Below are 24,664 nucleotides of genomic sequence, written 5' to 3'. Positions count from 1 at the left end.
TGTATTTTTTCGAGTGGGAAGGGAAAAAATTTGTTTTAATGGTTGATTCGTTTTCGAAGTGGATAGAATTCGTGGAGGTACATGGATTAACCACGGAAATTGTAATAAAATTTTGTAAAAAAATATTTTCGAGATTTGGAATACCGAATGTTATGGTATCGGATGGAGGTCCAGCATTTGTTAGTATGGGATTTAAAAATTTTGTATCAATTTAAATGTAAATCATATAGTTACACCACCGTACCATCCTAGTTCGAATGGACAGGCGGAAAGGATGGTGGCGATTGTTAAAAGTTGGTTAATGAAAACTAAAGATAACCGAAGTGAAATATGGGTATTGCAGTTGTATTATAATAATGCTAAAGGCAAAGATGGTAAATCGCCTGCGGAAAAATTGTTAGGTCGAAAAATAAATATGTTTTTGGATATGTTGAAACCTGGAGAAATTGTGGAGGTACAGGAGAAGGAAAAACAGGTGAAGTATATAGTGAATCAATTGGTTTGGGTTAGAATGTATGGAAAAGGGAAAAAGGAGTGGTGAAAGAGAATTTGGGGAATAAATTATGTTCAGTAGTAATGGAAAATAAAAGTGTAGAAATGAGATATGGTGATCAATTAAAAAAAAGGGGGAAATAAGTGGAATAGAATAAAAAATATATATATAGAATTTAGAAATATAGAATAGAATAAAAGGTTATATTTAATTTAAATATTTTAAACCATTTTAATTATTAAATTAATTGGGACAGGAATATCTGAGTCGATTTCGATTATTAAAATATTTGTTTGGGTCATTTCGAGTTATGATTATTAAAATATTTGTTCGGGTCATTTCGAATTGTGATTATTAAAATATTTGTTCGGTTCGAGTTATGATTATTAAAATATTTGTTTAAGGATCATAAAAAAACTGAGATATAGTTTGGTATATATGTATATATATAATTGAATAGTTAGAAGTATGTAAAGGTAAAAGTAAGAATTGTCTTAGTATATGAGATAATATAACTGAATATGTTGATAATTCGTTTGGTTTAACAAAAATGTATATTGCAAGTCATTTTTTTGGTTTTATTAAATATTTGTTATTAAGTGAAGCATATCGTGGTTAATAGTTTTTTTTTCTTGTGTTAAAAAAAACAGTTGAGAGATAAAAGGAAAAGTTGAAATTATTTTATAGTAATGTAGATTGTGTTAACTTTTTAAATTGATAGCATGTTAAGATAAGAAATCAATTTATTTGGTGAAGAATCGATAAAGAAAAAAATAAATTAAACAACTTATGGATTATTATTGAAAAAATGAAATTTATGCAGCAAGAGGTTGATTTAATGAAGTTTGGAAAATATATGTTTTGAAATAAATAATGAGGGTGGTGGTGGATCAAATTAATTGTTTATTGTGAAAATAATAATTAAATATAAGTTGGAATAAAAAGAAAAGTTAATAAGGGAGTTTGTTAGTAAAATTGAAAAATGGTAAAGTACATTTTTTTAAAAAAAAAGAAGTTCGCGAGTCGATTAAAAAGGTATGTTTGTGAAAAATTGAAATGGTAAAATATATTAATTATTTTAAATTAATAATAAAAATAAATGAAAATTGAAGGATAGATTATTTTGTTTCAAGAAAAAATATAATCGTTGATTATGACTGAGGAAAATTCTATTTACAATGATTTCGAGAATATTACACCAATGATTCAGAATAAGCGATAATAAGACCAACTATCAAACTATCCACAATGACGCGATAATCAACTTTCAAGTTCGGATGCAGCCAATCATTTAACTACCAACTTAGTGATCGATAATACGATAACTTTAGATGATGCAAAGCAAATGATCCATTATGCTATGATGTACTAACGAAATTGCTAAAGACCGATAACTCGACGATGAAAAAATGATGAACAATACGACCGATCAATTAATGGTGTCAACAACAATATGAAAATTGACATATTACAAAGAATAATAGTTTTTTTTTAAAAAAATTTTGAATTCGTGTCCTGAGAATGCCTCTTAAAAATAAGGGAGGTGTTCTAGGCATATGTTTATTTTTTTATTATTATTAAAATATTATTGATTTTTTTAATGTATAAAATATATTATTGATTTTTATTTTATTGGTTTTAAAAAGACAATAAAAGTTTGGATTTTGGAAAATAAAAGAGTATCTCAAAATCGATAATATATGTACGATGCATATAAGACACTAAAATGATTTCTTCATCTGATTATTCTTCTGATGATTTTTTAGAAGATGACCACGATAATGAGGATGATAATTCAACATTTTCAGATAATTTTACTATTATAAATAGACGAAGAGATATATTATGGAAGGAAAAAAATTTAAATATCCCTAAAAATTATCTAAAATTCAATGGAAAGTCCATTTTATCCAGCGAGATACTGGCTTTACATACTCCCTATAAATGTTCATCATATTTTTTGAATGATAATTTCCTAGATTTAGCAGTTCTCGAATCAACCAAATATGCAGCAATAAAAAATATTAACAAACCTATAAATATTTCTATAATGGAGTTAAGGAAATTCATTGGGATTAATATTCTCATGTCGATTGTCCAATTACCGTCCATAAGAGAATATTGGAAAGATGTAATTGGCAATGATCTTATAAAAAAGACTATGACTATCACTAAATTTGAAAGCATTCGATCCATTCTTCATTTTAATGACAATAATAATTCTATAGCAAAAGGTCAACCAAGCCATAATAGGCTTATAAAAGTAGTCTCAATTGTGAAACACTTTCAAGATAGGTTTCGTACAATTCCTAAAGAGGAATGAATGCTTATCAATCGATGAGCAAATTTGCTCAACCAAAGCTCGTATACATTTAAAACAATATATGCCAATGAAACCTCACAAATGGGGCTTTAAATTCTTCATTCTATGAGGTGTATCAGGATTTGCCTATGATTTTGAACTATATTCTGGGCAGGAAAATGATTCTGAAAACCAACAACAGAACCAGATTTAGGAGCGTCCAGCAATATTGTTGTACGTCTAAGCCGAACAACCTATAAATCAAAATTTTAGGCTATATTTTGATAATTACTACACCTCAATAAACCTTTATATTTGACAAAAAGAGGCATAATAAATCTATTCAAGTATATTTATCGGTATATACAGTCTTGGTACTGTAAGGAGGAATAGGATCCCAAATTGTAAGCTTCCTAGAGAGATCAAAATAAAAAAAGAGATCAGAGGGTGATCCTTTGAATACATGGCAAATATTGAAGGGGTAGATATAACATCCTTAGTATGGAAAGATAATAAAACGGTAACCTTTTTGTCAACATTGTACGGGAAATTACCCCAGTCATATTGAACGATATGACCGCAAAACCAAGAAAAGACTAAATATAGCTTGTCCCATGCTTGTCATACAACCAGATCCAAAAAGTGGTATATAAGAGTCTTCCAACACCTTATTGATATGGCAGTTGTAAATTCCTGGTTATTATATCGACGTATTCAAGGTGAGAAAACCAAATCATATGACAATTCTGTTTTTTCTCTATCGGAATTTCGCCAAGAAGTAGCCACAACAATGTGTCAAGTTGAAGCTAAAATAGAATTGAAACGCGGACGTCCTTCTTCTATGGTCGAAAACCTAATAGAAGGTGATCATTTATTTATTATTGTATTATATTTTCATTTAGATAAAAAAAAGAAGGGGGCCTACGTCTTTCGTACCGTCTACAGATATTCGCACGGATCAAATTGGACATTTCCCAGAGTGGACGAATAATCGTCAAAGGTGCAAAAATCCACTATGTAAAGGTGTTACACATGTAAAACGCTCGAAATGTCAATGTGCACTATGTTTCCATGCAAATAAAAACTGTTTTATTTTATTTCATACCAATATATAAAATTGCTTGTTAAATACAATTTGTGACTTATATGTAACATACATTATTATGGTCAAAATAATAATAGAAATTTTTTTTTTGATCAATTACACTGTGACAAATTTCGACTTGATTTTTTGGGAGAAAATAAAATAAACATGTTTTAAGACAGTTTTTTATGCATATTCTAAATCCGCTGTCAGTTTTTTTCTAGCACGTCAGGTTTTTTATTTATTTTAGCTTAAAGTGGCCAAAAAGGTCATTTTTAGCACTTTTTGAAGGTTTATAACTTCGGTTCTAATGATCCCTACAACTAAAAAAATATCTTAATTTTTGCAGCAAACCTTCCTTATTATTATTATACTTCTTTTTTTTATAAAATCCTTACTCAATTTTTAAACAACCTATATTTTTTAAATTTACCTTTATTTATAAAATCTTTTTTAATATAGCTTACATTTAATATATTTATTTATTGTGGCTTTCGTTCTCTTCGTTACACTGCACACGGTATATCTTAAATTCGTAAATGGAATAATTTATTTTTGACAATAAATATTTCATATTTTCATATGATTCATTTAACTGGTTGGAATAGGAGATGGGAATTGATGGCTTAGAATTTCCGTTAAGAAGCAAAACTGCTTTCAAGCTGTTTTTGCTTGAATAGATGAACAAGCGCCATTCATCGGGCACCAATTGAATATTAAGTTGTAAAAAAAGTTGATCTAGATTATTGGAATAGTATAAAAAATTTTCGTAAGAGAATAAATTTTTAAACGATGCTCCACGGAATCGGTATGAAGTTCGAACTCCATTTTTTAAAATTTTAAAATCATTAAACCTTGAGGCTAAAAATTCGGACTTTCTTTTTGAAAGTTGTAAATTTCTGGTTATGTCATTTAGTTGCTCTTGTGACATAAATGGCGAATCACTCTTCGGGATGATACTCATAATCAATATTGTCATTGTCCTGGCAACGTAATTTTTCCAGCTGCGAACTATTAAAAAAGGAACTATTGTATGCATGTTATATTTTACCGGATAAACAACCGATGAAATTTCAGGATAACGAATTTTCTTCTTATTTTTTTTGTTAAACCCAAATGTACTAATCGAGCAAAAATAACAATCCCACGAATGATTTCTTGCTACGTGCCAAAATGCAGGTTTCGAATAAGGCAAATATGACCGTTTTCCATTTACCAATGAATTAAAAGAATTATAACATGTTTTACATATGTAATTAGGGGCAAATGGTTTATCCAAATCGCAGAGTGGAATATTGTAATAAATTTCATAAATCCTTTGAATGATTGGAGAAATTGGACATTTTTGTGCGGGCAATATATAGCCCGCACAGATGTAACAAAATTTAGAGACACACTTTAAGGGGACCTCGGCATTAATTTTTTGTAGATAAGGAGAGAATTTGAATAATATTTAAAATCCAATTTAAAAAAAAATGAATGAAAGTAAATTAAATTAAATGTTTATGAAAAATTAAGTTGGAAAAAAAATAATTCTTTTCCTTTCTTCCTACTCGTTATTTGGCATTATTATTTATTGCCCATACTACGGGTATGAAAAATTAAGTTGGAAAAAAAATAATTCTTCTCCTTTCTTCCTACTCGTTATTTGGCATTATTATTTATTGCCCATACTATGGGTCAAGGTACTCCATTGGAAATCATATATTTTGATATAAATTGATTAAAAAAACAAATATTCTTAAATATATCTAAAATAGATAAATAAAAAAATTACCAATTATTGCATTTTAAATGAATTTTGCTTCAAAAATGCTCAATTCAAAAAGAGTACAAATTAAAAAAGTGGGTACAGATAAATTGATCATAAATGCATAAAATATTACTAAATACAACTAAAAAAGATAAATATTACCTTAATTTTGCTTTAAAAATGCTTTATGCAGAGAAAATTCAATAAAAGTGTACAAATTAAAAAGTTCGAAAATATCTGTACCGACTTTTTTAATTTATAGATTTTGGTTGAATTTTCATGGCATAGAGTACTTTTGAAACATAATTAGAATTAATATATAATCTTGAGCATATTTGAAGCAAAATTATATAAAATTTATCTTCTAAAGTTAATAATTTTGATAGTAATTTAAATTGAAAACTTAAGACCCCCAAAACGAAATTCTTTACCATTTTTCTCAAAAACCAATCGATAAAAAATTATAAAAATTAGTAAATTTATAAAGAAATATAAGTTTAACACTATCACCAATTTTCAGGGATTTTTATTCGATACTTTTTAAAAAATATCCATATAAAGACCTAAATTTTACCATTTTTGAGATTTCGAAAAGTTGTCTTTATACGGTAATATTTTTAAAACTTGATGTATAGGGAAAATTTGGAAAACGGATTAGAACTCAGCGTCAAATTCTGCACCAAAACTTGTTTTTATTTTCTTCTCCCATTTTTCTTGTCACACAGTGTTATCGATTAATATGTCAAAGAGAATACCCGAGATTTTTTTCTAACTTATTGCAAACATCATGTGGTTAAGGGTTCGTCTCCAAAGCTGTTTTTTTAACTTTTAATTTCCATTAGCTTTATTTTATTTTTGATGCAACTTTCTTAAGTTGTTTATTAAACAGTTCTATCATAAATAGATAAATTAGAGCTTAGATTTGATATAAATTTTGCAAATATTTTAGAACCTGAAAAAACATTTTTATATTTCATACACTTTATAGATACCGGTTCGACTTTTTAGTTATTCGTTAGGTCGTCTAAACTCAATAAAAATTAAAATCTAAATTTTTTATATCTTCCAAGTTAAAGATTATTTTGACACCAAATAAATCATAGAATTTATTTTGCAAAGAATCTCGTTTGATTTGATGATAAATAATTCAGTGATATCTCAAATAATACTTATCAAAAATATACCAAATTTTGAATAATATTTGTTTAGACAAAATTATAAAACAACCAAAAACCGGATCAAAATAATAAATAGAGTTTTATTGTTATTGTAATTTCCAAAGGTGTGGGATAATATAAAACCCCTAAGAAGGGTTAAATATCTTCCTACCAATATTATAAATAAGAGTGCCCTTCAGAAAATAATTTTTTTAAATTTATATATTACTTATACTCACTTGTCTTTAGTTAATCTATTTTTTTAAAATATGTAGATTCATTTTTTTTTAAAATTCGCTAAGACATATTCAGCAAATAGCATCATTTATAGTAAGACCTGTGCGCTGATAAATCTAATCGATGGCCGGAGGCGCGCCACTTTTTAGCCACGTCAACGGTGTATATCGATCATAGATATAAATTTCTAAGATATATTTTAATTGAATTTTTTAAAGAAAAACGAATTTTAATATACAACTACAGATATTTGTCGCCATATTTTTTAGATCTTTATTGTAAAGAAAATTAATTATAAATTCAAACTTGTAATTTTATAGTTATCATGTATAAAAGTAATTTTATTTAAATTTGCTATACATAAGGATGACCTCATTGAATTCGGAGCTAATCCAGAGGTAAAGAAAACTCTTTCTCTATGTGTGCTAGTTGCTGAAACACAAAGAATGGCTAGCTTGGAAAGATTCCGAAGTTCGATCCTCTTTTCTCTCTAAAAATAGAATATCCATATCTTGTAAGTGACGTTTTTCGAGAAGAATATGACATTTCTGTTTGTTATGTTCTATATCCCCACTTGTCCCGTATAACTTATTTCTTTTCTTTACGTTTTTTTCTCCACTTGTTTCTTCTGTTTTCCCATCTTCCTTTTTTTTTGTTATGAAATTGATATTATACTTTATTTTTATATTGCCTTTGAAACTGGTTCTAACCAGTTTCAAGAATGATTGTATCGCGATTATATAACAACCTCTTTTTTTCTCTTTGTTTTAAAAATTATAAAGGTTGGAAAAATACCTTTTTCTGGACCATTAAATATTTTCTTTTGATTGTGAAATTTATATACATTTTTTTTGATTAATTATTGGATGATTTTGATTTTTTTTACTTTGTAACATCGACTTTAAGTTGTTTAATAAACTTTGAAAATATTATTTCCACTACGTTGTCCGATTGATTCCATGACAAAATCGATGAAACCCGGCCCCCAAGATCCCGTCATCGACCATCTCGGACCCCCGATCTCGGACTGTATATTTCCCAATCTGACGGGGGGACCCATCGGTCCAAATCTAACACTGTTCTAGTCATTTAAAATCTTAATTTGTGCATGATGTAGAATATTTTTTTCTGAACTTGCCAAATAATTTGTATTTGATATTTCCTCTTAGTTTTCAATCTCTCTATTTACTAATACAATATCAAAATGATCTATAAGTTTAAGATACTTAATAGTAAATTCAAATAATATGCAGTTTTGCTCTATCATATATTTTGATACAATTTTTATTTTTGAAAGAATGGGTTTTTGGGAAGAACCAACACATAGATAATTTTTGAAAGAAAAAGTAAATAAAAATACTTACATAATATTACTTTGATATCGTAAACAGGAAATCTTACACTAGTTTTTTAAAAATATTTCTTTAGTGAAATAATTTCGGAGCTATCTCTATCATTCACTATTAAATGTGTTTCTATTTCACTTCTGATGATCCTGTTTGTGAAGATAGAAATTCAAATGTTTATTTAAATTTCAAAATATACATTAATATTTCCTCTATGAAATCCGATTCATATTATGAAAAATGTTTTTCAATTCTTTTCAATCTATTATTAATTAATTTTTATTAGCTAGCTATACTTTCTAGCATAATTAATATACTATGCCATCTGGTTGGGACATTTAATTTTTATGTTCTCATTTGAGGGGCATTAATATCGCCGGGGTGGCCCAGTGGTGTGTGATATATGCTTGTAAACCGAAGGTCCCAGGTAGTGTTGTTAAACGGCTCGTTTTGAGCCGATTTTTAAAAACGGCTAACTCAATATTCCATCCAGAAAAATATTACGCAAGCCTGAAGATTTTGCTCATAGAAGGAACAAAGGTCTAGACATATATTAACGAAATCTCGAGGCTTAGGCCTAATTTTTCTGGCTAAAACATTGAGTTAGCCGTTTTAGAAAATCGGCTCAAAATAAGCCTTTTAACAACACTAGTCCCAGGCTCAATCCTGGTAAGGAACTAAAAATTTTCGGGTTTTTCTTCTATGATGGATGGCTGAATGCCACCACGGTCACCGACAGGCTTGGACAGCCGGGTGCTAAGATACTTGTCCAATAAACCAAAAAAGACGGCCACCTGAATTCGTGGGTCAGATGACGATTTCTTGGCCAGCGCTAAGATGATGGGACGATGGTGACCTCGGGAGCCGCTCTAGCTCAATGTCTACCAATACAATGGATCCATCGTGATTGATATTCCAGTAGCGATACACCGGTGATTGATACAAATATAATCGATCAGAAATACAAATATAAATTAGATTAATAATAAAGTGGAGATAGATAGTGAATGAGCTTACCACCAGAAAAGGTGGCTAAAAGGGGGAAAAGAAATTGAGGGGCATTAATGTTAATATCATACAATCAGGATATGGATCAATGCTATCAAGATCTGCACATCCAATATCTATTGTATTTAAGACTTTTCCTGATATAATTATACAATTTTGACCAATCATTAAAGAAAATGATTTTAAAATTATTTATTAAACCGGCGTGATTTTCAATGGCGTTGTTTTTGGCATGATCATAAATATCGACGGCCGGTCTAGGTCCATATATTTAATGAAATTGCCTTTAATATAAACCAAATAATTGAATATTAGATATAGTTTTATATAATATTAAATATCGGATATTTTAAACTTAGTTAAATATCAATTTTCTTATAAGGAATTTGTCACGAGTTTTCACTTTATACCACTTAAGCAATAACAAATAAAAACTTTATTTTAGAAAAGTTGAAATTTTTTTAAAATGGTATTATGTACTAATCGTAATCAATGACATATATAATACCTAGACTGACGATTCATTCATTAAAACGCATTTTTAAGTGTAATTAAAAGCAAATCAGCTGGACCCGCCATTTTGGTGGTAACACATATAGTAATTATTCTCATGTTAAAAACTACTATTAAATTGATAACTTGCTCCTTATTATCTCGATGATCCGGTAATTCTTTAATAAAGTTTGCATCAGATATAGGAATAAATTAGGCTCTCGTTTAAAATTTTAATAAAAGATGGTGTCTCCAGCTGATTTGCATTGATGTACACTTTTAATGAATGAATATACACTTTTAATGAATGAATCGTCAATGTATTTAAATAAAAAAAATTAGGTTTTAAATTAAGGAATGTAATACGGTATCATCACGTTTTAATCGTGATAAAGAGGAATTTATCGTTTTGCGCGCGTTTCGTTTTTAATTTAATTGTTATGTATTAATTTTCAATGTTGTTTTTATTGACTTTATGAAATAAGATATGTCTAATATAGGGTATCAATCGATAGCTAACCAAAAGATCTATTCAACTGGAGGTCTATGTCTTGGGGGTTCAGAAATATTTTTATCAACACAAAATATCGATATGGGTATCAAATAAAAGCCAATATTAATATGGGTTGACTGAAAGTCTCCATTAGTCTTGATGGGTATGACTTGGTCGGGTGGGGGGGGGTGTAAAAAATGTCTTAATTCTTGGTCTGGATGGATATGACTTGGTCTGGGGGTGGGTGTAAAAAATAATTTTTTTGATATGGATATCAAATAAAAGCTAATTTTAATATGGTTTGACTGAAAGTCTTCATACTTGGTCTTGATGGGTATGACTTGGTCTGTGGAGGGGAGGGGGTGTAAAAAATAATTTTTTTGATATGTGTATCAAATAAAAGCTAATTTTAATATTTGACTGGAAGTCTTCATTCATGGTCTTGATGGGGATGACTTGGTATGGGAGGGGGTTAATGGAGAGGGGGGGGGTATAAAAAATAATTTTTTGATATGGGTATCAAATAAAAGCTTATTTTAATATGGTTTGATTGAAAGTCTTCATTCTATTTCTGGATTGCTTTAGATTTATAGCTTCAAAAACATTGGGGGCCATTTAAATCAAAATCTCACAACCCATCCGTGGGATTTTGATTGCGTGAGATTTCGAAATCTCATAGATCACTTTCACACGTTACACCGGGCCTAATAAAATTTTTAAAAAAAAATCCGGGCCGGGCCCAAGAAATTTTTTTAAATATTCAGGCCGGGCCTAAAATTTTTAAACCCGGGCCGAGCCGTAAAAAATTTTTGAAAAAAAATCCGGACCGGGCCGTGCAAATGGTACCTCTGCAGGTCCCTGAAATATATAACTTTCCCTACATTTCTTTTAGTAACAATATGTATACAGGGTATCGAACCGTTAAGCATAACGGTTCGGTTTGTTCCGGTTTTAATTTAAAATTTTATAAAGGTTTTGTTTCATTTCGGTTTTTTAAAAAAAATTCATATCGGTTCGGTTTATAATTTATAACGGTTCTTTTCGGTTTGTTCCGGTTTTTATAAATTTGATTTAAAAAAAAATTAATCATTAACCATGTATATATTAATTTTAGAGAAAAATCTTTTCAATTTATAATTTCTTATTTAATTTAACCATGATAATCTAATTGATATTTTTATTAAACTTAGTAAATATAAATTAGACAAATTAATTTTTTATATTATAAATAAATAAGATAAAAACAAATCTGCGTAAATACAATGATGAATAAAATAACGCATAAATATAATAAAATGTATACTATTTATGTTTAAAAAGAGAATTAGAACGGATAACTAAAATATTTTCTAATATTTCAGGTTTAAATTTAGTTCTCTGCGCAGAGAGTATAAACTTAAGGCTAGAAAATGCTCTTTCTACGGATACCTGCGTAGCTGGAACTGCTAGCACAGTTATAGCTAACTTATAAAGTTCTGATATACTATTCTTTACATTTTCCCAATAATTCAAAAGATTAGTATCTTTTTCTAATCCGAATTATATATTCTATTTTAATTTTCTATGCCCTGAGAATTATTCTTATTAAGACTTTCATGCGACTTTAATAAATCTTAAAAATCATCATCTAAATTATCTTTCAAATGCGAACACGTAGGCATAGTATTTAGAATTTCAATATTCTGATTATTTAGACTTTGTATCAAGTTCCAAGTTTTACAAAGATGTTTTCTGGCTATCTCTCTTTCTTCAAATGTTAAAAATATTATTTTAATAATATAATTTATAATGACCTAAATGAATATTAGAATTCTGAATTTAAAAAAAATAAAAAATTATTATATCATTAAAATATTGCGGATCATTTTATTTATTGTCTTTTAAATTCTATGATCCAAGTTTTTATAATGAGATAAAAAATAAACCATATAATATAAAAATGAATGAAAGGGCAGATTACCCAGACACCATGCTATCAATTCAATCATCAACAGAAGCTTGAAATCCTCAAATATTCCCTCCACCGGAACCATCTGGCCTCGCCCTGACAATCAAACCAGACCAGAAGGTATGACGCAAGTCCCTAGGAACCAAGGTCTACCTCTCGCCTGGGTATACTTGCGTGGATCGTTTTGCCAAATCCTTTTCTTCCAACTCTATCACGAAAGCCGAAAACACAAAAACAAACAAATATAGCAACCTTAATAATGTTTTGTTTGTTCCGGTAGTCTCAGATACCTGTGGATCATTTGGACCCCAAGCCCTAAAATTTTTCAAAATAATAGGGCAAAGGTTACGCTTAATCACAGGTGATCCAAAAGAAGGCTTCTACCTTCGACAGATAATATCAACTGAAATCTGCCGTTCTAACTGCATATCCATACATGGGTCTATAAGCCCCGTTGATACCTAATTAAATGTTTAATTATTATTTTATTTAATATAGTTTTTGTATAAATTTTATTTTACAAATAGTTTAAATGTTATTTTAAATATATATAATTTTTAAAAAATAAAAGAAATTTTTATTGTTATTTAAATTCATAGAACCAAGTTTTTATAATTAGATAAAAAATAAACCATATAATATAAAAATGAATGTAAAAAGTTTGATTTCTATTAGATGTTAGTTATTAATAGTAGAATTATTTAATTTTTTCCTAAATTATTATAAAAGCTTATTAATAACTTATATATATAAACTTGTTAATTTAGCCAAGAATAATTATGTGTGATTTAAACATATCTTATCTAATTAACAGATAATTTGCCTAATCTCTAATAAAATAAGTATTTAAAGAAAAAAACAATAAACTTGGTATTGATTATAATGTAGATAATATAAAAATATTTAATTTGAAAAGAAATCACCAATTTAAAAAATACCCCCGGAAAATTAAAATTTCAAATTTAGGTTAATAATTTCAAATTAATTATTTTTTAAAACCGTTTTTAACCGGTTCAAAATATTTATAACGGTTCGGTTTGCTCTTTTTATATTTTCTTTATAACGGTCCGGTTAAGGTTACCCTTCAGAAAATCATAACGGTTCATTCCAGTTTGGCGGTTCGGTTCGAAACCCTGTGTATATATATTATTTTTTATAAAAAAATAATCCCCCTCATAATTTTTAATTATAGTGAAATGCAAACGAGTATTATCATTATTATTAAAGTTGTTATTATTTAATTTATAAATTTAGAAAAATGAAAAACACTAAAATATTAAAACAAGTATATAAAAATATATAAAATTACTAAATAAAAATAAATATATATTATATATTATAAAGGCTCTAAAAAGAGCTTAATTTAATAATGAATATATTATGTACCTAAAAAAAGTATAATTGTGTTTAAAAATTTCTAGTTGAAGTTTTTGTTTAAGAAATATGGATTCGCGATTTTCGTTTGTTATGTTAAACTGTAAGATCAAATATTTAAAAATTTATTAGGGGTAAAGAAAATAAGATTTTTAATAATCAACTTACAATAAAAGGTAGTAAACTAAACCTTATAAGATTTTATTTTAATTTAATACATATGAAATTAAATATGGACAAGCAATTAATTAACAAAATTAATCGTTGAAAAGAAATGTGTTGAAAATTTAATTTAAAATAAAAAAATGTGTTATAAAAATAAAATGTGTTATAAAAATATTTATTAATAGTTTAATATAAAATCTTTATTGTCCAATAGTATACTAATTTTTCCAATTTAAATGAAAACTCCCAATCTTCGTCGAAAATTCGATGACCAAAAAGAATACACAAATATTAGAATAAAGAAAAAATAGATATAGTTACTAAAATCTTATCTATGCCTGAAAAAGAACAAATGAAAATTAAAGACATCGCAAAATACGTCGAAATGTCTACAGCATCGGTCCATAGATTTAGACGGGACACATTCACCGATATAAATGGAGATCCTTTAAAAGAATACAATATTTAAAAAAGAGGAAGTAAGAAAAAAGATTCTTCCATAATTAAAAGATACATAGCTTATTAATGAAAAATAACACTCTTACTATCCAGGAGATAATAGAAAATTTGCCTCCTGGTAGTCCAAAAATGAAAACAACAATTAGTAAATATATTAAAAATATAGGTTGGTCGAAAAAAAGAGCTAGCAAGGATCCTGATAGAATAAATACTCCCGGGGCAATTAATATTCGTCAAATCTATTGTGTAAAGATCTTAAATGTCCCAAGAGAAATTATATCTCTTAGATGAAAGTGGAATAAACATGCATGTCTACGCCTGGGCGCGATACAATGTCCGTTAAGCATACTTTGTACAATTGGAATTGGATGGGTAATCCTTTATAAAATAATCGAAGGAGCTTATAATGGGTTATTATTCCGTGATTTTATGACAGAACTTATCAGTGTCTTACCACTAGATGCAATTATTGTAATGGATAATGCATCTATCCATAAAAGCTATCTTATCGATGCTTATAAAGATAGGATTGAATACCTACCACTATATTCACCTCAACAAAATGCCATCGAAAATTTTTTTGGAGTCTTGAAAAATAAATATCGAACAATCAATATTTCAGCTCTTACACGGATTTATTCCTTATTATTTTACTAACTTTTACAATCACATGCAAAGTTATTTGGAGTTAAGCTATCGTGGGCAACTGATTAATTAGATAATCCTTATAATTGATTTGTGTTAATAATTATAATAACTCTTTTAATTTCTAAAAAGGTACCATCATCAAATTCGTGGAACAATGGAATATTTTGATAAATTATATTATATTTTTTATGTATTAATTATTTTATCAAAGTCATTATAAAAATTTATAGTATTATATTTTATCGAAATAAATGGATACAAAATTATAAAATAGATTATATTTAAGAAATTCTAAAATATTTTCAAATATTAAAAAGACTTTTTACAAAAAATGATCTAGAATTTTTAGATGAAATTTAATCAAAAATTTTACTTGAGCATTCTCAAATATCAAAAAAAAAATTTTCATTTTTCATCACAAATTATATATTTTCTTTTTATTATTTAAAAACGATTAATCTTGTTAATTGCTTGTCCATATTTAATTTCAATATGTGTAAATTAAAATAAAATCTTATTATGTTTACCCTCTTTTATTGTAAGTTTATTATTAACACTCGTTTCACTGTAATAAAAAGAAATTATGTTGTATATGATGAAAAATATAAAAAAAATTTGTCTTAAAAAATATATTAATTTAAATGTAATTAATTTAAAAAATAAATATACCCGAGCTAGGCCGTGTTTTACAGATCTCTAATAGGAATACAATTTTTTATGCTACCTTGTCCTTGATGATTAATAGAGTTGTTAAAGATACTTTTAAAATTGTTCCAGATACATCATCTAAAAATGGATTTAAATAGAGATACATCTATACAAAATATCCCCATTTAAACTGATTATTAAAAATGCTTGAGATTTTGTGAATAGATGTCAAAACTTTATTTGCCATCTATGAGCAAAATCTTTGCGTCATATTTTTTGGATAAAATACTGAGTTAGCCATATTTAAAATTACTAAATACATCGTCTAAACCCTTTTAGATACAGATACATTTACAAATGTATCTCACTATAGAAACTGGGCTAAAAAATTTATTGAGCTGATATCAGATTTATATACAAATATATATAAAATAATAATTTTGATTTTAATAATTCATGTACAAATGTATAATTTACAGATTCTTAATTTCATTTTAAAAAAAATCGAAAATAAAAATTATTTTTTAATCCAAGGTAATTATGAAATATTCGTCCTCTAGTTCATATCTCGAGTCGATTCAAGTTGAAAGTATAAAGTGTAAATAATAGAAAAAATATTTTAATTAATAATAACTAATTTGAATTATTGGTCCTCTAGTCGACTCAAGTTGACGATCCAAGTTCATATAACTATTCATATTCTAATCAACTAAAGTTCACGACTCGAGTCAGTCGACTCAAGTTGACGATCCAAGTTCATATAACTATTCATATTCTAATCAACTAAAGTTCACGACTCGAGTCGACTTGAGTCAGTCGACTCATTCGACTAACGACTCGAGACTATGAGTCGGGTGAACTCGACTTTTTAACAACACTAATATGGCATATACATGCTAGCGTTTCGTCATCTTTGAATGCCTTATAAGATTTGCTCCATAATCAGTCACACAACTATACATTTATTTAAATAATTTTATACTTCTGTGCACTCTTCTAAAATTGAATTGACTACACTTTTAAGATTGACGCCTGTTTCCATTTCCCTTATGGAAAAAACAAATGTATTCAAAAATCTTAATAATAATATGTCCTGTATGGTTATAAAACTTCGATTTTTATAGTCATTCGCCCAAAAATCAGTGGCTATGATAGGTAATTATTATTGAACATACTTTTAATCTTAATTTCAATTTTATGAGAGTTTTCCTGCTCACAAATATATCTTTTATATTTTGTTGTCCATATGTAAAACTAACATTTATTAAATCTTGACTTAGCTTGTAAAATCCTTCACTTGCTGTTGCATTTAAAGATCGAAGATCTTTACAAATAAAATATAACTGACTTTTTTGTAAAATGTTTAAGCAAAATTTAAGAAAAAGTCTCGCGATAAAACACCTAAACATAAAAAGAATAGAACTTATGGCATGATAATGGATGTTGTTTATAAAATGTGGAAGATTTTTGTTTTCAGAAATTATTCTTTTTTAAAATAAGAACTAAATTAAATTAGAAAATATATATTATAATTATAAAATTGCAAATTTATATTTATAAAAAAAACAATTTTATAAATTAAAACTTCCATAATTCACAAGAAATTTATGTTCACGCCCGATCACACCTAGGAAAAATTTTGGAAAGGTCTGTCACGCCTATTAATTTAAAATTTATTCACACTTACACCGTGACATGATGGGTCACGCGTAATTTAATGGCGGGCCTAATTTTTTATTCATGGCCCGCCCGCTTACGGTGGCTATAAAAAAATTCACGCCCATTCACGCTTACCACTAAAAAATTTTCGACCCGACCCGCCCGCTCACGACAAGCAATATTTTGATTCACGCCCGAAAATTCACGGTGTTTTTAAATTTTTCAAAACTATTGCTATAATTTCACACTTTTTTGAATTCATTCTATTTATTTCTCTAATTTCATAATCCATATTAATAACAAAAATAAATACAATATATAAATCGAAATTTATTTAGAAAAAGAAGAATGTCCATTTTTTTTTTAATTGTGTATGCCTTTCCTCTAATAAGAGATTGGCTACAGAAAATAACCTTTCACAAGAAGCCGAACTTGTAGCTGACAAAATTTTACTCGATAATTTTCTGAAAAAAGGAAATGAATATTCCTGCTTCCAAAACTTCAAAATATTGTCTTGTTATTTATCTTATATGAATCTTTTAAGTTCATCCTCACAGCTTTCATCGGTGATGTTGATGCTTCATCAGAATCATCTAGAAATTCTCTAAATTTTTAATTTAGAATATATGGTCTTTTATGAGTGTAGGATGAATTAGGAATAGTTGGTATTGACCATTTAGAATATACGTTTTATATCATTTAGCATTTTTAAGATTGTTTTATATATATCATTTATTAAGTCTTTTGAAATTCGGATCTAGAATTTAGCCTACCTTATGTAGTGGCTGCATAATAATCTTTTAAAAGAAATCTTGTTCTGTATTTTAAGGTTTTGATTATTATTGTATCACGTTCAGAAGGTTAACAAAATTTTATTAATTTTTTCCCATAGACAAACTTCATTTATTTTGGGACGAGAATCTGCTCTCAGATTATCCGAGCATTCTTTAAATATTGATAAAAATTTATCTAACTTGTGTATGATGCTGATATCAATTGTGGCTAATCTTTAATTTTTGCTTGCTAAACAAGTACACCTATATTTCAGAATATGATTTTAAGAAACTCTGTATCATGATATATACAGAGTTCCATCTAGTTATTCTAGCTATTACATCTTGTTTAAGGGTGCTTAGTTTGCTAATAGCTGTAGATTATTTGAAATATTGTACTATTTTTTTTACATAATTTATATTTATGGTTATTTCAGTTAAACAATTGTCAAAAATATAATGCATAATATTATTTAGTATATGGCATATACATGCAAGCGTTTCGTCATCTTTGAATGCACTTATAAGATTTACTCTGTTATCACTCACATCATATTTATTTAAGTATTTTCTCTGTATATTCTCCTAAAATTGAATTGATTACACTTTTAATTTTGACGTTTTTTTCATCCATTGCCCTTGTGGCCAAAACAAATATTTTTAATTTAAAATCCTTAATGATAATATATCCTATAATGGTTAAAAAAACTTAGATTTTTATAGTCATCCGCCAAATATCAATGATTATGGACAAGTAATTATTATTGATCACTTAATCTTAAATTTTATTTCATGGTATATTTTTGGACCTATAGTATTCATGAGAGTTTTCCGGTTCACAACTTTTATATTTTGTTATCCATATGTAACACCAACATTTATCTCTTGGCCTAGCTTGTAAAATCCTTCACTTTCTGTTGTATTTAAAGATTGAAGATCTTTATAAATAAAATCTGAATTTTCTGTAAAAAGTTTAAACAAAATTGCATAAAGTCTCGCGACAAAAAACACCTAAACATAAAAAGAAAATAGAACTAACTAAATGATACCGGATGTTGTTTATAAAATATGGAAGATTTTTAGTTTTCATAAATTATTCTTTTTTAAAAAAGAACTAAATTAACTAAGAAAATATATAATATAATTATAAAATTATATTTATAAAAAAACAATTTAAAAAATTAAAATTTCTGTGATTCACGGGAAATTTATGTTCAAGCCCAATCACGCCCAGGGAAAATTTTGGGAAGGCCCGTCACGCTTTGGAATTTAAAATTTATTCACACTCACGCCATGACCCACCGTGACACAATGGGTCATGCCTAATTTCACAGCCCGCACCCACCTCTAGTTGGAACGTTGACAGACAATAGTAACAGGTTGGTGAACATAATAAGAATAAAAGATTCGATGCCATATGCTTGCAAGAGACGAAATGGTCAGGGGCCAGGGTGAAAGAGCTCAGAGAATTGTATGTTGAATTACAATGGGATGGTGGTAAAAAGGAATGAAATGAGTATTATCTTGAATGAAAAGGTTAAAGAGGTGCTCGGATTGTCTGATGTGGGGCAAGCTCAATGATGATGGAGGCCCCCTTTACATCATAAGTGACTATACTCTTTAAGTTAGATGCCTGGAGATGAAGAAGGAAGCTTTTAACAGGAGATGGTTGTGCAAAAAATTCTGAAGGAGGATAAGGTGTTAGAGCGATTTTCGAATTGAAGTAGCATATTAGTGATATGCATTGGGCCTTATTTATCAAACATAGCCTGGTTTGAATTTTTTTTTGAAAACTGCCCTATCCTAAATGAAATTTTTTTATTTGTCCTGAAAAGCCCAATATAAAATAAAAATAAAGATTATTTTCCCCAGCATGGCCCAAATTTATTTAAATATAAAAAAATCAAATTTTATTGTAAAAAATATATTCTACAAATAAAAAATATTAGCACCTTGTTTCTTGCAAGAATATTAAAATATATCAACTTGTTTCACAAAATTTAATATCTTATTTAAAAATTAAAGTCCAACCTGGTCAGGCCCCAATTTTTTTTAAAACTTAGGCCCAACTTAGTACGAATTAAGATTATTTTCAAAATAGGCCTGTATGATCTGGGCTCAGGTAGTGTATATCTTTGAATCTGGTTGAGCTATCCTCAAAATGTTAATTTTATTAAATTTAACAACATAAATCATTAATAAGTTTTATTCATTTTTGGGATCATCATCCAAAGCATTGATTTCGCAATACTCCTATTCAAAAATGGCAATCCAATGAAATCTAGAGTATATAAAATCAATTTACTTAATCCCTAGAAAAAAAATCTAAATTAGCAATAGGTAATCATAATTTAACAAAGGTAATTTTAATTGGCAAAAAGAGTTAACAAAATCAATGTACTAGAACCAAAATTTGGTGGCTTATAAAATGGTCTAATTTCATTAATATTCTATCATTATGTATTATCTTTTATCAATTTATATCATTTAAATAAATATTTTGAAAATCAGGCATATACCCAGGAGGGGTATGGGTATCACAAATTTGCTTGGTTTTGTAAATATCTTTTTAATAATAAAATTTTTCTTCTACACATCCACCTCCCCCAAAAATATAAACATTATATCAGGAAAAAAAGAATTTAAAGGAAAGATTAGTAAGAAGTTGTTGACTTTAAAATAATATCAAAATTTTTAGAAAAATTAAGCAAAATTCAAAATTATTTTTATAAGAATAATATAGCCAAAGTCAATAAGTAAGCCTAAAAACTTCCAATAAAAATTATTGAGAAAAATTCACCTATTAGTGCATACCTGTGATGGAAATTATTTTGATTGTATTATCAACTGACATTTATTTTAAAAATCAAATTATACCTGCAAATAATTTATAATAAATATATTAGGCAATAATAATGATTTTTAAATTTGCCTTCCAATCCTTTGATCTCATAAAAATAGGGATTGCAATATTGTTTGAATACACTGTAAGAACTTGATTTTAAATGAGTCTGGTTATATCGATATCTTTGAGATCCTTGTTAACGATATATAATAAAAAAATAAATAAATTATACTTAGGATAATCGGGATTAAAATCAAAGCGAGCAAAATAAATATACTTTTATAATATTTTAATAATGATCGCATTGAAATTACTGAATATGCCTTTTTCAAAAAAGAGATGATCGGCAATCTGTCAAATATACCTGTCAGATTATAAGCTTAGAAATTTTAATCATGAAGTATTTTATTGATCTCAGGGCAGTAGCCAGGAATTTTCAGGTAGAGGGACCAGCTGCTAACTTGAAGGGGCTACTATTTCTTTTAAATAAAACAAATAATTAAGCATTCATAGCAGTGACGAGGCGTCAAGGTTACTACTAGGGAAGCAATTAAAAATTTTTTTTATTTTATTTATTAGTCAAACCATAAAAAATTAAGATTTATAAAAAACGGAATTCGTCTTTGTTTTTGAGTAAAATGATCAAGTACTTAATTATAAAGGTTATTACTAGATTTTAAATTTTTCAATAATTTTTTTTCAATAGAAATCAAAGCTAGATTCGATAATCGATTTTGACTCATTCTGTTTCTACAATAAGATTTGATTATTTTTAAAGATGAAAACCCCCGTTCTGCACTTCCTGTTGTTGCAGCTAAAGTTAAAATGAATTTGCATAATTTAAAAAACTCTTTAAAACTTTTCATCAAATCGGTATTAATTAAAAATTCAAGTATTTAATAAACATTTTTTCTCTTTCTAAATTCATCGTCACGAAACACTACCTTTAATTCGGTTTCCAGCTTGTGTAAGTCGAAAAATTGAGAATAAGTGTCATTTAAATTGTCTAATAAATATTTTGGGAAATTTTGATTAAATATTTGAAATTTACTAATATCTAACAATTCGACGAATTTAATATTTTTTAATGTATCTGTTACGTTATTATATTCTAATTTTTAATCTTATTATTACTTTTTATAATCTAATTTTATAACTTTACTTTTTATATTTCGTAACCTTACTTTTTATATTTTATAATATTTTACTTTTTGTTTTTTTTAATATTGTATTCTAATTTTGATTTGTAAAAAAATGTATATATACCTTAAGAAAAGAAAAAGAAATATATATATAAAAAAATACATTTTTACATACTGGCACGTTTATCATGATTTTCTTCATGGTGCTCCATAATAGGTATAAGAAACTCACCTTATGGAAATTAATTTTTTTTTTAAAAAATAAATTTTTTTTTGGTATAAATGATTAATAAAAAAAAATTATTATTAGTTCTATATAAAGGGAGAATTTATAAAGTAAAATCATTGTGATATTTTTTTTTTATATCATGTTCTCTTTCAAATTAATTAATATTCCCCATGATATTTCAATTTATGACATTTTGTTTGACTTAACCTACAACTGTGATGTAAATTATTCTAGAATAAGTGGAACGGAAGATGATCCGTTTGAATTCATTAACTTAAGAGATATGATTGGTTGCTTTGAATTGTTGAATGGGAAGCATTATATATATAATGATAATGAATTTATAGAATTAATTTGCATATTTATCAAAATATAAATTGCTAAAATATTAAATGTTATAATTTCTTACATATATGTTTTACCAATAAAAAAATGGAAATAAAACAAGTTTATACATAAGATTCCTAAGTTAGTGGGACCACTTACTGAAATTTATTTAGATAGAATATTAAATTCTTTTTCGACCAGTACATTATCGGACTCTATTAAAATAAATACTTTGCTTAATAATTTATCAGACGAAGTTTTTGACAATATTAAATCAATTTGTTCTGATACCGACATTTTAGATCTTAAAATTGTGATTAAAAAGTTAACTTACCTTTTACCTGTGCAAGATAAAAACATTTTAATTAATAAGTTTAATCTGCTTCAACAAAACTCATCAGAGAGTTTTATGCTGTGGTACATAAGAGTATCGAAACTTCATAAAAAATGTAATTTTTTGGACGACAGTAGATTAAAAGAAAAATTACGTACATCTACCTTAAATGATAAGATAAAATATAAGTTCTCTAAAAATATCGACTTAACATTAAACCAGATGGTCGAATTAGGGGTGAAACTGGACTGTATTAGCATTAAGTCAGATGATAATGATATAAGTTATATAAACAATGATAAAAAGTCTGATAAAGATAAAAACTTTTACAATAAAAATAGAAACGACAACAATAATTATTTTAGACCTGATGATAATTTTAGAAATAATTACGATAATAGAAATAGAAATGGGAATTATAATAATAATTTTAGATACAATTACGGTAATAATAATTTGAGATACCACGATAATTATAACTAAAATAACTATCGTTATAACAATAATAATCAATATAACAATAATAATCAATCTAATTATGGTAGAAATAATACATGGTATGATAATAATCAAAGAAAACAGATCCAATACGGTGATGGAAATCGTAACAATTACCAATCTTATTACAACAATTCAAATAATTATAGAGGCAATGACAATAATCAAAGAAAACAGATACAATATAATAATAACTCAAATAATTTTGGAGGTGGCGACAACAATATTAGAAAGCAAATACAATACAAAAATGATTATAATATGAATATTGAAGAAATTATTGAAGAGAAAGTTGACTCTACAAAGAACAAAGATGATAATAATTTTAATGTTAACAACTTATCTGGTGACATGCTTAATGATAAAGATAACGCATTTATGACAACCTTAAAAGTGAACGATATTGTTACATGTATGCAAGTGGATACTGGCTCTAAACACACTATTATACCTCATGGTCTGGCTAAAAAACTTGGTATTAGAGATCTTAAGAAATCCGAGCTAAAGCTCACCGCATATGACGGAAATTTAATCATAATCATCGGCACTACTCAAGTCAAAGTGACTTATGAAGGTATCTCAAAATGTTTACAAGCGGTAGTCGTCGAATCAAGTAAAAATATTGTGGGGACGTACATGAATCAATGCTTTCAAAAATATTTTAAATAAATTTATAGCTAATGTTGACACTAATTACGAAGATGAAATAAAAAAATTAATTAAAGAGTGTGAATCTAAATTGACTAATGGGCCAATCAACAAAGCAAGTGTCAAGTTACATTTAAGAAGAGATGCCCAACCTAAAATTATACCGCCTAGACGTATTCCTTATTCAAAGATTGATCTTGTTAGCAATGAACTTAAGAAATGGATACACATACATGATAAGATAATTGAGCCGGTGAATGATGTCCGATGGGCAAGTCCTGTTACCGCTGTCTACAAAGATGATGGGAGCATTAGGCTTTGTGCTGATTTTAAGGACACTGTAAACCCAGCTCTAGAAGATTTCAGATACCCTCTACCACGAATCAATGATCTAATAGCTAAACTTTCAGAAGGAAAGAAATTTACGAAGATTGACTTTAAAATGCTTTCTTACAGATACCAATTGATAAAAGTTGCAGAAATATTTTAACCATATCTACGCACAAGGGATATTACCAATTTACTAGACTTCCTTTTGGGCTTAAGACCTCATCTACAATTTTTCAACAGATTATGGATCAAATCTTTGGTGACATGGATGA

At 27.5% G+C, this 24,664-nt stretch overlaps 1 protein-coding gene and 1 long non-coding RNA gene across 2 annotated transcripts in view; both read right to left on the bottom strand.

The window, feature by feature from the left end:
* Positions 1-21,208, bottom strand: part of LOC135927526 (uncharacterized) — a 52,660-nt gene extending 31,452 nt beyond the window's left edge. The window contains exons 1-2 of the mRNA XM_065463556.1: positions 21,117-21,208; positions 20,972-21,076 (exon numbers count right to left, since the gene is read on the bottom strand). Coding sequence (XP_065319628.1) covers positions 20,972-21,076; positions 21,117-21,189 — 178 coding nt within the window. The 5' untranslated portion in view covers positions 21,190-21,208. The remainder of the gene's footprint in view (positions 1-20,971; positions 21,077-21,116) is intronic.
* Positions 7,356-9,671, bottom strand: LOC135922087 (uncharacterized). Its single transcript, XR_010570728.1, has 3 exons — positions 9,582-9,671; positions 9,167-9,253; positions 7,356-7,666 (listed from the first exon to the last, which is right to left on the bottom strand). It is a non-coding gene; the product is annotated as an uncharacterized LOC135922087 (long non-coding RNA).
* Positions 21,209-24,664: the final 3,456 nt, after the last annotated feature.

This window comes from Gordionus sp. m RMFG-2023, chromosome 1, assembly GCF_954871325.1.
Source record: "Gordionus sp. m RMFG-2023 chromosome 1, tfGorSpeb1-WG-v2, whole genome shotgun sequence".
Classification (NCBI taxonomy): Eukaryota; Metazoa; Nematomorpha; class Gordioida; order Chordodea; family Parachordodidae; genus Gordionus; species Gordionus sp. m RMFG-2023.
This window is presented reverse-complemented; position numbering and strand designations above follow the sequence as displayed.